The sequence below is a fragment of the Chrysoperla carnea genome, chromosome 5, assembly GCF_905475395.1.
Source record: "Chrysoperla carnea chromosome 5, inChrCarn1.1, whole genome shotgun sequence".
In the NCBI taxonomy this organism is placed as follows: domain Eukaryota; kingdom Metazoa; phylum Arthropoda; class Insecta; order Neuroptera; family Chrysopidae; genus Chrysoperla; species Chrysoperla carnea.
Window position 1 is genome coordinate 48,275,137 of NC_058341.1, and position 14,809 is coordinate 48,289,945.

General features: G+C 29.8%; 4 protein-coding genes across 4 annotated transcripts; 1 reads left to right on the forward strand and 3 right to left on the reverse strand.

Annotated features, from left to right (window-relative positions):
• Positions 1 to 782: 782 nt before the first annotated feature.
• LOC123300917 (hsp70-binding protein 1-like) lies at positions 783 to 3,520 on the reverse strand. The gene is made up of 6 exons (XM_044883597.1): positions 3,140 to 3,520; positions 2,895 to 3,075; positions 2,581 to 2,817; positions 1,514 to 1,675; positions 965 to 1,176; positions 783 to 889 (listed from the first exon to the last, which is right to left on the reverse strand). The coding sequence occupies exons 1-6, from the start codon at positions 3,326 to 3,328 to the stop codon at positions 815 to 817; spliced, it is 1,056 nt and encodes a 351-aa protein (XP_044739532.1). The 5' UTR covers positions 3,329 to 3,520; the 3' UTR covers positions 783 to 814.
• A 1,006-nt stretch (positions 3,521 to 4,526) lies between these two features.
• LOC123300929 (DNA-directed RNA polymerase II subunit RPB9) lies at positions 4,527 to 5,268 on the reverse strand. The gene is made up of 4 exons (XM_044883609.1): positions 5,115 to 5,268; positions 4,925 to 5,053; positions 4,770 to 4,856; positions 4,527 to 4,677 (listed from the first exon to the last, which is right to left on the reverse strand). Exons 1-4 carry the CDS (start codon positions 5,192 to 5,194, stop codon positions 4,575 to 4,577), a joined length of 399 nt encoding a protein of 132 aa, XP_044739544.1. The 5' UTR covers positions 5,195 to 5,268; the 3' UTR covers positions 4,527 to 4,574.
• A 1,486-nt stretch (positions 5,269 to 6,754) lies between these two features.
• LOC123300919 (immunoglobulin-binding protein 1) lies at positions 6,755 to 8,040 on the forward strand. The gene has a single exon (XM_044883598.1). It carries the CDS (start codon positions 7,003 to 7,005, stop codon positions 8,038 to 8,040), a length of 1,038 nt encoding a protein of 345 aa, XP_044739533.1. The 5' UTR covers positions 6,755 to 7,002.
• Positions 8,041 to 8,710: 670 nt separating this feature from the next.
• Positions 8,711 to 14,602, reverse strand: LOC123301209 (putative fatty acyl-CoA reductase CG5065). The gene is made up of 9 exons (XM_044883944.1): positions 14,300 to 14,602; positions 13,699 to 13,856; positions 13,544 to 13,634; positions 12,709 to 12,861; positions 11,252 to 11,354; positions 10,751 to 10,943; positions 10,446 to 10,685; positions 9,264 to 9,530; positions 8,711 to 8,783 (listed from the first exon to the last, which is right to left on the reverse strand). The coding sequence occupies exons 1-9, from the start codon at positions 14,600 to 14,602 to the stop codon at positions 8,711 to 8,713; spliced, it is 1,581 nt and encodes a 526-aa protein (XP_044739879.1).
• Between the last annotated feature and the right edge of the window lie 207 nt (positions 14,603 to 14,809).

The following is a 14,809-nucleotide window of genomic DNA, read 5'->3' on the forward strand; positions in this document are numbered from 1 at the left end:
AAATCTCTCTCTACAAATTACATGACTTGATTAAAGTCAGATACAAATTATTTGAGTTTTCAACCATAGATCCCTCTATTTAGGTTCTCTAGAATCCCTGGGTCTTTAAATAGGATTTTCGATGATACCGTAGAAAATATTCTATCATAATATTAAAATAGTAACTAGAACTCTAAAGTAACGTTGAAATCGATCCGATAAATCACTCTTCGAAGGGGTTTTTGGACGCTATCTCATAATCTGTGTATCTTATCATCAAATGAATCCCATTTTTGTATTTTTTGGGTCAAAATTACTCTATAAAGCGAGATTTAACAAATTCCCAAACAACAAATTGTTTGAAAGATTTTTCGTCTTCAATTTTATTAGAAAATGGGTCAAAATTACTCTATAAAGCGAGATTTAACAAATTCCCAAACAACAAATTGTTTGAAAGATTTTTCGTCTTCAATTTCGATAAAACTCAGTACATATAGATTGGATGCACAATTTCTGAGAAATCGTCCAAAATCACATAGCTATTTTGGGGATTGATGTTAGGAATTTCTTAGGAATCATTTTCTTAATAGTCAAATGAACTTAGCTTCCGTAGCTATTGAGATGTAGGTTACCATAGAAAATTAAAAAACCGAGGGCAATTTGTTAAGTTTACTTATTTTTATTGATATATTTGAAAAAAATTGAAGAAAAAGAAAGAGAATAAATAGGCAGAACTTGGAAAGGAAATTAAAGTCTTGAATAACTATTTCAAAAAATTTATTTAAAAAAAAATATATAAATATTTCGCCAAACAAACAAAAATAAAAATACTATACTAACGTTCAACAGAATTACTTGTGGTCTCTTCGGTAAATAAACTTAGTAATTCCGTACAGTATTCTTTTATTTCCTACAAAAATAATAAAAAATACGTTCAATTATATTTATTTCTAAATTACAATTATTTACATTAAAAATTACTTACGAGTGCTTCATCACCAAGCCGAACAGCCATGCGTAAAAGAGACGTTAAATATGCTTTTAAAGAATAATCAGGATTTTGACATTCTTCGCGAGCTCCCCTATGACTTCGAACTAAAGATGAGAGTGTTGCTAAAACATGTTCCTGAACATCATTACGTTCTTCGCCCAAAATTGATATAAATAACGGTACAAATCCCATTTTGACAACTTGATCTGAAGATTAAACGATGTAAAAGTTTTAAAAACTGTGTTCATAGAAAAAAATTTATTTTCTTTACTCATACAGCGATAAGTACACTTTTCTACACTGTTTTCCGTACGACAAGAGCTAATTATCTAGTCAATTTTTCACATTCAAATAGCTGTTTGTCATTGCGCGGAAAATAGAACAGAAAGAACTAATCCAACATTCGTAAAAAAATAGTTTGTGCTACACGTGCCAACACATACCATATTACACTCTTATTGACAATTTACGGTAGTTGTTGCACAATATACTATAGTGTAGATTTCAAAAATTTATTAAAAAGATTATTATAGAATTACTCACTTTGAAAATCTTTATTTTGGTTAATTAACGCCGATAATAAGAAACAAATTTTAATTCGTAATTTATTATTACAGTAATTATTTTGTAATGCTTGAAAAAATATTTCGAGGCCTTTTTGTTTTGTAAATTCTTCGAGTGAATTCTCGTGCTCTCTTATCATACCTAAAAATAATCGATTAAAATTATTATTACAATTTTTATATTTCTATATTAGTACAATAGGGATTATTCATGTATTTTTTTAAATATTTTTATTTCATTGTTTACACCGTTATAACAGTAAAAAATATAAATACTGCTTAAAAATGCTGTATTTAAGTGTAAAAAGATATTTAAAATACATTATAATTTTGAGATATTTAAACGCAGTTTTTTGGCGCTCTCTGTTGATCAGTACGTGATCTGTCAATTGGTGACAAGTCAATGTATAATTTAAACCGTAAAAAATGAATTTACAACACAGAATTTACACTCGTTATATAAAATGTCAGTAATTAATATCATATACAGTATGTCAACAAATTTGACAAGCCCGTAATTTTATGTCACGTTCGTATACAAATTTGAATTTCCTTTTTAGAAATTTTTAAATGTCCTCGCTGAATTTGTACTATAATTAATTTTAAGTAATTAAAAAGATATTAATTACTAAAATAATGGTTTAGTTGAAATATCCAGTCATTAAAGTTACGGAAGAAAAATATTTGAACCAAATTTTAAGTACATGACGATTCCCTATTAAACTACATATCTAAAAGGAAAAAATTAACACATCTTTGAAATTTTCCACAGATGTTAATTAGGTTGTAAACACTTCGTAAAAAAATTCGACCTCTTACCCCCTATTTTAGGGTGGTAGTTATGGGTTAATTAAAAGTTCTAGCACATTTTCATTTTTTGTTAGTATTGTAAATACTAGAAGAAATTTCGAAAGTTTTGAGTTAAGATCTGACAAATTGTCTGGACGCTGTCGAATTATATTATTCTAAGAGTGTGCCTCTTGTTAAGAAAGAAGCATTTTATCGAATTATAAAAAAATAATCCATTTCACTTAATCTATTACTTACATGATAAAGCATACACTGCTTTTACAGCTACTTCAGACGTTTCTATTTCAGCATCCTTATCAGCCGCGACTAAGTCGATTAAAGTTTTAATATAACCACGTTCTAATGCACGGTCCTGGCAAAATGGATTGTTCTGGCATAATTCAGCCAATAAATTACATGCATTTGCACTAATTTGACTATGTACACATTTGAAACAGGGTTCAAATATATCGTATCCTCCAATTTTATAAAAATCTAAAACAAATATCAAAATTTAAGTATTAAAAATGAATATATTTAAGAAAATTGAGCTTTTAAACATAATTTCATACCAATTGCTGTATCAATTCTGTCAACAAATTCTAAAATTGACTCGAAAGCATTTATATACTCTGATATATCAGTGTCAAGACTCAAATCACCTGCACCTTTTAGGACATTTATGGCTTTTAATAATACTTCGATGACATCGACTGTAAGTGACTTTAGAGCATCTTCAAGGAATCTTCTTCTCTATAAGAACATTTCCAGAGTTAGTATAGGTAATGTCGAATATTATGAATTATAAAATATTTACCTCTTCATCTAAAGGTCCCAACATCGATTCTCCAGGTGCATCTTCACGTTTTGTATATTCCATAGCAAATCGTAATAAACCTTGTAAATTTTGAGGTTGTCGTGGTGGTCGTTGAACATTTTCATTATTTGTTGATTGTGGATATGTAATCGCTCCAGCGATTTGATTTGGTGGTTGTTCTTCTGCCATTTTTCCAATACGATTTGTTTGTTTTAAAAACTACTCACTTGTAGAAAATAATTCTAGTTTGTAATATCGTGGTGTAATGTGTTGTATTCTGTTCTGTTTTGAATTGTTATCCAAATTTTATTATATTTTATACTTTGTGTGATTGCAAAATAAGTTACGTCAAATTGAGTAATTATTTTTAGGTTATGAGTAAAATTACTACGAATTTAAATGTGAGTTTTGATAAAGAAATGTCAAATTTCTATGAAATCATTGAAAGTTATATTTTTTGACATGAAATTTAAAATCATTAGAAAAGTTCTTTAAGGTTGAATTGTTTTATCCACGTGAATGAAGGAAAAAAAGTACCTCCAAAATTTCACCCAAAGTTGATTTATGGTACATATGAAGGCAAACCTCAAAAACGGTGTTTTAGACTAAATAATTTTTAATTAGTTAAAAAAAACTTATGATCAAATGCGATCAGTCGGTTTGTTTTGTCTTTGGAGTCGCACCATGTATGAGTTTTATTGGAGGCGTTTCCATGGTAACGATACACTACTTTATTAATATAACTGTATGGATGCATATGTAATTGTATGGATTACATTTATGGCCTACATTGAAAATCTAATATCTTTGAATCTGTTTGAAGAAATATACATATCGAGCAATCACTCGAAGTATACAAGTATATGACTAATCAATAACTTTCCATTAGAGGTCTCTACCATACGGAAGTAGATTCTCGAATCTACTAGAATCCTCTAGAACAAAATTATTTTTATCGAAGCATTTTGAATGATCAAATTTCGCGCTGTTGTAAAAAGAGCATATTCTCATGATAACTTTTGTCTGTCCCATATATGGGACAAAATATTTTACAACCGTTAAGCACAATTGATATATGGAAAATTTTATTTTTCTTGAGTTGAATATTTTAACTACCCAATAATTTGAAAGTTTTTAAAAACAGTTAACTTACAAGTTTTTCACATTTCCCGTATATGAAAAATAAAATATCATAGGTTGTCACTTTTTGTAATCTAAAATGAAAAATGAATATCCCATATTTGAGACAAGAATTGTTAAAGGATTTAAAAATGAACTAAGTGACTGGCTATCATTAGAATAAGGTATCAAAATTTCATAAACGGAAGGATATTATTTAAAAAAAATATTATTGAATTACTATATAATTAATTTATTATAATTAATTTATTGTTTCAAAAAAATTTCATATGTATTTTAAAATATTAATTGGAATCTATTCAGTCCATCTATGGGTACATTGTGGATTTGTACACACATAATAAAGTCTCATTTCTTCTTCAGCTCGACGTGTCTGAGCTTGGAAAAACACGGCTTCCCTGCAAACGCAAATTATGTATTAACAAGGCTACTGTATTAACAAATAAGAAAATTTGTGCACTCAATATACATAAAACAATTTGTCCCTTACCTATAATTGCATTTTGGACAATGATGATCCTCGGATCGTGGGAGAGTTGGATCAGATACTACATCTGGTACAATATGTGTTAATTCACTGCAAAATACAAAATAAGTTAGCAAATCAATTTCTAATTAATGAGGTTTAATGACGCAGTAACTTACTCAATTTCGTGCATAATTTTGTTCACATAAATGCAATTTGAGTCAGCTAATTGTTTGTAATCACAATTTCGGCAAGCATATAAAAGTACTTTATTTTCTTTATCTTCTTTTGGATACAACATGTTATTACTAAAATATTTCAAAGTAAGGTTAGAAAATATTATCATTACAATGAGTTTTTTTTTCTTACCATTCTTGACAAAAACGAATTCCTACAAATCCTGGTCCATCATCACGTGCATCGTATCCTGATTGTTTTGCTTTATCCATATTTTAGTATTTTTATCCAATTTTTAACCTTTTTTACAAAGCTTCTGTGTTTGTTATTCTGTTTCTGTCAAATTGTTTTGTTTAAGTAATATTTACACAATGAGTATGGCGGCAATATGATTCAGTAGTATAACAGGAGCGTATAGTGCATATAATCAAGGGGGAGGTTTATTAACGATTAAATGCGGTGAATATCTATTTTAACCCGAGCATCTTAGTCAAAATAAGTAATCAACCTGGGAATCTAACGGAATAAGCTAATTTTTTGTACAAACCTTTATTTTGATAGTATAAATGTTGTCTCAAAAGTCACAAATGATAACGCGTTCGCGTCGTTAGATATCCAAGGTCAAAGGTATCGAAAATCAGTATTTTGTAAATATCTCGTTTTTTTAATAATTATTTAAGTAGTATTTAATGAATAATTAAGGAAAAAACTGCATAATGGACCAGGATTCACGATTCACTCTGTCTATTATGCGGTTTTTTCACCTAATTATCGATTAAATACTGTTTAAATAATTACTTAATATGTTATATTTATAAATATTGACCCTGCACTAATTTACGTATCGCTGAGATAATGTTTGCCTGAAAGTTTTTTTATACGTTGGACCGTTTTTGGAATAGAGGCAGCAGTAGATGGAGCACTGAGCTATACGTACCTTAGTGCAGGGTCAATATTTATAAATATTGGTATAAAAAAAATTATTTAAGTAGTATTTAATCGATAATTAAGTGAAAAAACTGTATAACAGATAAGGTCAATCGTGAATCCCAGTCTATTATGCGGTTTTTCCATAATTATTCATTAAATATTACTTAAATGATAATTTAATACTTTATATTTGTAAATATTGACCCAGAACTAAAGTACGTTAAGATGAGCGCAAAACCTTCTGCTCCTTCTATTTCAAAAACGGTTCATCATACAAAAAAAAGTTTCAAACAAAATTTGTAGAAAATTTTATCCTTTACAACTTTTATAACAAATGCTAATACGATCTAACGCCAAAAAACGAGATATTTACAAAAAACTGATTTTCGATACCTTTAACCTTGGATACCTAACGACGCGAACGCGTTATCATTTGTGACTTTTGAGACTACAGTTTTACTATCAAAATAAAGGTTTGTACAAAAAATTAGCTTATTCCGTTTGATTCCGAGGTGAAACCCTAAGATGATTGGAGTGTTTTGCTTCATTGAAGTTATGTTGAATGTTGATATCGGGAGAAACTACACGATCTTTGGAGCCTAGCAATTAAATCTGGAAAGGTGACAATATTGAAAATATTAGGTAATTTTCTTGAAATTTCGATGTAATTTGAAATGTAAATCAATAACCCTGTTTTCAGATATCAAGTAATTGTACGTAATTTTTACTTGGCTATCATAAAAACCAAGGAACAGCTTCTTCAAGGTCACAGAAATTCGTTTTTTAAGTACGCTTCCCCTCAAAATGTGTACATTCAGATATAATATTACATTTAGTTTAGGTGGATACGATCCTGTCTCCATCATGAAGTTAAAAGTATATTCATGACACCGTATTTGACATCGTAATATAATAGTAAAGTGCTAAGTAGCAAATTTTAGTGGACGGTTAATGTGAAAAAATAATCGTTAAATAATGGTTTAATAACAATTTATTATGGAAAACTTGCTAAAATAAATAATACATGTGTCAATTTGTATATCTACTAAGGCATTTTTACTGTCATTAAGTTTTCATAAGTGTTTTTATAAAATTCCGGTTTCGACTCGTTTAAAATTACTTAACATTTTATAGGATATATCGAATAAAAATGGCATCATCCACAGAAGATCAACAAGAAAGCCCAGAAAATACCATAAGTGATTTATTCGATCAAGCTTTTGATCTTTACAATGCAATTAATAACACAACCGAAGCGACAAATAGTGATCAAGTGCAATTGGATGTTCGGAAAGCGATTAAAATGCTCGAAAATTGTACAAAATTGGTATCAGCCGCCAGTATTTTTAGCACAAATGAAAGTTTTGAAGAATTGCCGCCCAATGATATTAAATTTTTATTACTACCCGTTTTATTAGGAATGCTACACTTAAAAATTTGTGGTACCCATGATCGGAAAGAGTTACTCGATAATGCTGAAATATATTTTAAAGATTATTTGAAACGATGTTATGAATACGGACTTACTGAAAATGATGTAACCAAGAAAAAAAAAGATTCAGAAAATCAAACTGACCGGGAAGAAAGCGAAATAGAAATTATCCAAAAAATTGTCCATAATCGATCGAATAAGATTAAACGATATCAAGAACAAAAAGCGTTGGATGAAAAAATAGCGTATTTGAAACAAAATTTAGATGAGGATGTTAAGCGAGAATTTTTCACGACATTAATAAAATCGTATATTTATCAAGTCATCGATGAATTAAATAGTATCGATATGGAACGACCCATGTTAGAAATTCATCTACGTAATCAAACGAATAAACGCCGAACAAATATTCCTAAACCGCCACCATTAAAACCGATCATTATCACGAAAGATGAAATTCAAAAAGCCGTGTTTGGAGCTGGTTATCCATCGTTACCCACTATGACTGTTAAAGAATTTTATGATAAACGTGTTGCCGATGGTATTTTTCCTGATCCGAATAAACCCAGAAGTGCACCAATGAGTTTACAAGAAATGGCTATAGCTGGAGTTACACCGGACGAAGATGCGGAGCAAAAAGAGGAAGAAGAAAAAATTGAACAAGATGACGAGGAAAATTTAGCACGTTTAAGAGCTAAAGATGAATTCAAAGATGAATTCCGACGTGGATATGGAAACCGTATGAACAGAAGTTAATTTTTAAAAATTTTTTGTTAATTATTTTTTTTTAAATAAAATGAAATATGTTCCAATTATTGTGGTTTATTATTTAATTACTATATTAAAATTATGCTCCTACTTACTATATTAAAATGTCTAGCAGCATAATTTTAATAATTGAAACATTTGATAGACAACATTCTAGATCTAGAGAATTCACAAAGTTCTAAATCATTCTCTAACAGTTAGGAACAAGTATTACCTAAACTTTCGGGGTATTATAAATAATTTTTGAACATTCTGAATCTTCCTACAATGTTATGTGGCGAGCCTACGTTCGCGAGCCCATACATTGACAAGCAGGCTCGCCGGGCGGGTTTGCCGAACCCGCACATAGACGAGGGGGTTTGGCGAGCTCTCTCGGCGAACCTGGATCGATTCGTGTAAAATTGAGACAGTAAAGAATCGATTATTAATTAAATAAAATTAAATATTTTTTTAATGTCTAAGGGAAAATATTCGGCCTATCGGGGATCCCGTGACCTTATTGTAAAACATGGATGGGAAATGTTTTATATACAAAAATAAATAAAAAACTTTTGCATTCTTATTTGATAGATTTTTTATTTATAAATAGAATTAGCTTACATATTAATTAATTAACAAATTTAGTCGATATATTGTCAAGATAAAAATTTCTTACCAATTATCTTAAAAATATGAATCTTAAGAAAAAGTATACTGATAATACCTGAGTTACTTTGTGGGCCCAATATAATCTACAAAATTTTAAAAATAGGTATTAATAAGTATTTGAAAAGGAGTATTTCTTATAAGTATGGAAATTAGTCTTATAACTTTGTACCTTGTTTTATATCTTGTTATAGATCCGGTGATTTTAACAGAAAAAATGGAATGACAGACAAAATACAGTCTGCCGTTTTGAGTACTCAAAAAAATAAATTAGATACGCAGTTACTAATGCAAAATGCAAAATTTAATGCAAGAGTTATCTCTATTTTGAATATTCAAAAGGACAGAGTGTATTCTTGAGAAGACTTGAAAATCTAATTGTTGGATATCAAAAACCCAAAAACTGAAGCTTAACAGAGGACGAACATTTATTGAAAATTGCTGAGCTCTGCAACCACGACGTGAACATAAATCTTGTCAATAAATTAATTTGTGCAGAATATTTTAAAATATTTTTCCACATCCGTATAAGAAATACTGCAAATGTTGATAATTAATATGCTTACCTTTGTAATCGCTTTCTGGCATTTGGCAATGAATCGATATCATCCTTAAGTACATACTTTCGAATTCCTAACATATAACTTTTAACATATGGATCCCATTCAAATCCATTTGTGATATCACATTCAAATTCTTCATGATCGCTGGTATGTGTTCGTAAGTCGTATATCAGTGATTTGATATTTTTTGTGTGAAAATGCCATTCGTTTAAAGCAAAGAATTCACCAGTTTTTGCTGCAGCTTTGAATTTTTTTGCTATTTTTAACATTCTGTAAACATTATGCATTTCTCAATTATTATTACCAAATTTTTTTTATACTTGATTTCTCAAACTTTATTAATATATTTAAAAAATGATGGTTTTTAATTTTCTTTTTTAAAACAGGATAGACATTTTGTTATATGGGTGTTTTTTTTTAACTTGCCATATGCTTGAAACTTGAAAAAATGTTTAATTTAAAAAAAAAAAATGTTTAAGACAAAAAAGTTGAGTCCATGAACGAACATTTGCGCAAACATTCGAACTCAACTTTCAAGGTCAATGAAAAATTAGCTCACTGTGCTTCATAACTGACAAGAGATTGAAGAAAAATACTTTAAATTAGAAAGTCGTACTTTAATAAAAGGACAAAATTTTGTGTCTGAAGCATTTTTTTGCAAACTGAATATTTTGATGGATTCATTTTCTGCGAATTTTTTAATGAAATTTTTGGTAAAAAGCAGGATATCATTTTAGGTGCGAATTTGCAGCTAGTTTCTGTTTTTAAGATGTAGTTCTCGATAACTTTCTAATTTAAAGTTTTCTTCTATCTCTTATCAGTTATGAAGTAGAGTAAACTTTTTTTTATTGAACTTAAAACCCAAAATCGAATATAATGATTGCGAGAAATGTGCGCCAATGAACGCCACATTTTTTACTTAAAGCGCTTTTCTCGATAAAACTTATTTTTCGAATTTCATACTCATGTCTATTGAAAAAACACCCCATATGCATCTCAATAACTTCAATAGTTTTTAGGCTACCGACATTATTTGTATCTCAAATCTGGCACCAAATTTTACCAATTTAGCTTTTGAAAAGGCTGCGTATATTAAAAAAAATACCGATTGAATACTGTAAGATCAAAGACGTTGTCCCAACTATTTTACTTATGATTAAAAAAATGAATCTAATTATATCTTACATAGGTTTTCCACCTTGAACACGCAGTAAGATGTCAAGAACAAATGCTGGTATCATATGACAGAAAATTTCACAAAATTTATGAACGATACGATTTGTACGATAAGTAAATCCAGGATAAAATGTAACATATTTTGTTGGATTCATAATTGCATATTTTTTTGTCATTTCTCCAAATTCAGCCCATGAAACACCATTCAATTGTCCGCTAGTACAATTATATACCCGCATTGTATTTGACCTAAAAAAGGGGTAGACAATTTTATCAGGTTGTCCTTAAGGAAGCTAGTTTCATTGTAATCTTACCTGTTAAATGCAGTCTGCCAAGCGGCGGTTATAATTGTGTTAACGACAATATCAACTGGGATTAAATCCATTGTTAGAGTTTCGTCACAAATAATACTTCTAATTGTTCCACGACCGATTTCCATCATTATACCCGTTATACCAGATATATTATCAATCCATCCCGGAAATGGCTCTTTCCAAGCTGCAGTTACTGTAAAAATATTGTATTTTTCATTAAAATAAATTTGACACTGTCCGAACAATTTATTTTAACATTTTTTATGTCAATATTGAAAGAAAAGTATACTTGAGTAGGAATCGAACCCACAACCTCTGGCTTTTCAGGGCCAGCGTCTAGCTTTCTTCCATCTGAGCCAGAGAGTTGTTTGATAGCTGTGAACATTTCATAAAGTGGAAATTGCATTTTACTTTTGAACAATTTTAAAAAATGATTTGGATTTTTAAGTTTTTAAGATGGTGCTGTTCGAAATGGACATGATCATTCAAACAATTACTTACCAATTGAAGGTCGAACAATTGCCGCTGGTATATCGCCAGTTTTTTCCATCACTATGTGTTCTGCCATCGCTTTTGTGAGTGTGTAAGTATTAGGATGTTTTCCCTTAAATTAAAATAAAAGTTTTATGAAAACCTGTTCAAAATCATCTAGTCTAAAGTAGTGTTGCAATAAATGAGTGAAAAATCGATTATAATCGATGCAAAAATATCGAGTTGTTTAATGGATTTTGAAATTCTACTTATAAAAAAGTATTAAATTACATCCCTCTGGCGCGTGATTTATCAAATTTGATTGAAAAACCACAATCGATAAAAAATATTCATTCTTGAGACTGAAAAACCAATTTTTCGATTAATCGATTTTTTTTAATCGAATTGCAACACTATTCTAAATGCTAGTTATGCCTGAAAAATGATTAACTTACAATAAAGTTAGAAAGTTTTTAAACTTTGACAAAAGAAAAGTCTGGTAAATTATTTTGGTTATAGTTCTAGCAAACGCGGATCCACAATCGAGCCACGCTGGCATGCCTACAATTCTGATAGATTTGCGACGGCACATTTTCACGGTTTGTTGAGGTCAATAAAATAAAAAAAATGAAATCGTGCGAGATTCGGAACGTAGTGAAGTACTTAGTCATCATAGACGATATGCTGACACGTTATGTCAAACTTTATCTTATATTAGATTCCGGTATGAATGATTTGGGGCAGAGATTTTTTCCGAAGGTACTCGAAATATTTCAGTTAGGAGATTTTCTGCCTAAAAATTTTCTTACAAATACTAGCAACACTCCCGGTCAGCGTAGTACTGAAAAAAAATCGTTTTCTATTATTCGCAGAGTAAAATCTTGGTTGCGTGACTCAATGGAACAGGAAGGATTATCCGGGCTAGCTCTTCTGACATACACAAAGATGTGAACCTGCATATCGATGAAATTATCAATGTTTTCGCGAAAAAGAAACGTAAGCTTGAATTTGTAATTTAAATAAGCACCTAAATAAAATTATTTAATATAAAATGTATACTAGGGTTTAATTTAATTTTATATCCTTGGAAGTTGTAAAAATTTCACCAAAATCAGTTCAGTAGAGTCTAAATGTAACACTGTGATGTGCAATCAATCACACATTTACTTTTGTAATATTTGTGAGAGAACAAATTAACATTTTACAGGACTGTTTATTAATTTACTAGTATTCGCCCCATAGTTTTGCCCACGTGAAACTACCCAATGTGCAAAATCTTGGCAGGGCGCCATATATTTTGTAAACATCTCCTTTGTAGGAATGCACTATATCGAACATGAGTGAGTTCATTCTGCTACTCACTTCTAGCCGATTTTTGCGTGGCTATTACCAAACCATTTATGAGGGCTAGATCCGCGCCTGCATTATAACTTTTTGAGACAGCTATGAAAAAAAATTAATAAATAATTAATAAAGAATTTACTAACTTTAATTTTTTCAGAAATTACTGAAACTACATCGTTTGGTAACGATTCTATACATTCTAAAATCACTCTTGGATCATGTACTGGAGTATATACTGTTTCCTGAATTTCTCTCTTATCTGCATTGCTGTATGCGGTTGACACATGTACAAAGCTCTAGAAAATTTGATACAAACAATTTTATAATTTGATATAATGAAAAATTTATTTTGGCCTCGAATTTATAATTAGTCTCAGAAATCCATTGTTTTGATCTGTTAGAAAAATATGAATGATATTATTAAGTGGTGAGTGAACAAGGACGGCTTAGTGCATTAAAAAATTTATTTTAAGTGATTAAACGAAGAGCTTTCGAATAGCGTATCAACTGATCGCTTTGTTCGACAAATACACTGCATTTTTTGGGTCGTATACTTCTTCTTAAACATAATTTTTGTCCAAATCTATGGCAAATTATTTTATGTTTTTTTTTTTTTTTTCGATACTTTCCAAGATAATTGACATAAAATAGGGAAAAAGACTATTTTGACCGAAGAAATTTTTCTGGTGTAAAATTGACCTAAAAAAATGAATTGTGTTCATCTGATAATTAGAATTCTATCAAATTAAAATAATTAGAATTGAGTTTTAAGGCTAAAGTAAATTTTCATCAAACCGATTTCAAAAAAATTGTTCCTTTTTTTGTTTTAATTTTACGCCACTTGCACTTTTACCTGCCCCCTTGTTTTACAAACATATTTAGTATGAAAAAGTTTTCTGAAATTAAATTAATTAGCCATAAAATTGAGCCAAGATAATTATTGTAAACGATCTAATTGTTACTCTCACTTATTTATACCTTAAGATTAACCATTTCTCTACATAACTCAACAACACGCTGTGTTCCTAATGTATTTAAAATAATCGCATCTTTTAAAGATTCATTAAACCTGAAAATTAAAAAAAAAAAACCCATAAATTAAATATTCCTTTAAAATTCTGGAAAATCCTTACCGTACGGTTGCTGCCGAATGAAAAGCGACTGTTACTGAAGATGTAATAATTTTTTTATCTGTTGCACTCAAACCTAAATCCTTTTGAGTGACATCACCGGAAACTGCTTTGATTTTATTGAAATATTCTGGATTTTTTGTACGAATTCGATCAAAAACCTACAAAAAAAATTGTGTAAAATGAGCAAGAATTTTCGGAGGCTAGTAAATGTAATTTTGTTATAGTATTTTGTAATTGAATACTTTGTTCTATGAATAATAGAATTGTATGACACGGCGTTATCGAAAAAAATTGTCATCAATTTATGACAATTATAAAGTAATACTTTTAGTTTTTGGATAATAACAATCGATCAGAGTAAGATATAGATTATCGAATTTAACATTTTCTGGCTTCGTTGTCTTCATGTGCTATCGTTGCGTCGGGCGTAGAAGATAATTGTCGTCTTGTCTCGTCTCGGGATCATTAAGGCTGTGCATTTCTGCAAATGTTTTGGAGTTGCACGACTTAAACAGAAGCTTGCGATCATTGAAATGGTCAAATATCAAAGGCAGGGATGAAAAACTTCATAGTTTTCGAGATAATGATTTAGGATACTTACCGGATTTTTTAAAAGTTCTTTGAGACGTTGATCTACCAATAATCCACGTTTTGGACGTATTAGAACATAAATTGTTTGAATTCCTTCACATGATCGTAACAATTTTTCCACTAATGCTTTCCCAACAAATCCAGTACTGCCCGTAATAAATAAAACAGCATGTTGATAAAAATCTCCCACTCGAGTGTACGAATTCAAATTCAAAACTTCTTCACGATTATTGTTATTATTCAAATATTCAATATGATTATCCTTCTTTTGAATTTTGATTGGTGAATACGATTGATTTTTTGAAGTAACCATTTTCTGTAATTAAAAAATAGGTAATAAAAAAAAGTAATAATTTTCTGCAATTTAAGAAAAATTTAGAAAACAGCAGTAAATTTAAAAAATATATAGCTTTCGTCGTTCTAATCAAAAGTCTCACTGGACTCAAAAAGAGATCCAAGCGGTTTGAAATTATCCAAATAGGAACACTCAAGCAACTTGACGATAGAATTATTGTTGGGC

Bases quoted from the DNA above. Each gene is read 5' to 3' on its own strand.
- LOC123300917 (XM_044883597.1), bottom strand. From the start codon at position 3,328: ATGGCAGAAGAACAACCACCAAATCAAATCGCTGGAGCGATTACATAT. The intron at 3,076-3,139 runs GTAAATATTTTA...ATGTTCTTATAG, and splicing joins TGGGACCTTTAGATGAAGAG to AGAAGAAGATTCCTTGAAGA. The intron at 1,676-2,580 runs GTAAGTAATAGA...GATTATTTTTAG, and splicing joins AGCAGTGTATGCTTTATCAT to GTATGATAAGAGAGCACGAG.
- LOC123300929 (XM_044883609.1), bottom strand. From the start codon at position 5,194: ATGGATAAAGCAAAACAATCAGGATACGATGCACGTGATGATGGACCA. The intron at 5,054-5,114 runs GTAAGAAAAAAA...GAAATATTTTAG, and splicing joins ATTCGTTTTTGTCAAGAATG to TAATAACATGTTGTATCCAA. The intron at 4,678-4,769 runs GTAAGGGACAAA...TTGCGTTTGCAG, and splicing joins TGTCCAAAATGCAATTATAG to GGAAGCCGTGTTTTTCCAAG.
- LOC123300919 (XM_044883598.1), top strand. From the start codon at position 7,003: ATGGCATCATCCACAGAAGATCAACAAGAAAGCCCAGAAAATACCATA.
- LOC123301209 (XM_044883944.1), bottom strand. From the start codon at position 14,602: ATGGTTACTTCAAAAAATCAATCGTATTCACCAATCAAAATTCAAAAG. The intron at 9,531-10,445 runs GTAAGATATAAT...TAATGTTTACAG, and splicing joins GTTCAAGGTGGAAAACCTAT to AATGTTAAAAATAGCAAAAA. The intron at 8,784-9,263 runs GTAAGCATATTA...AAAATTTTGTAG, and splicing joins GCCAGAAAGCGATTACAAAG to ATTATATTGGGCCCACAAAG.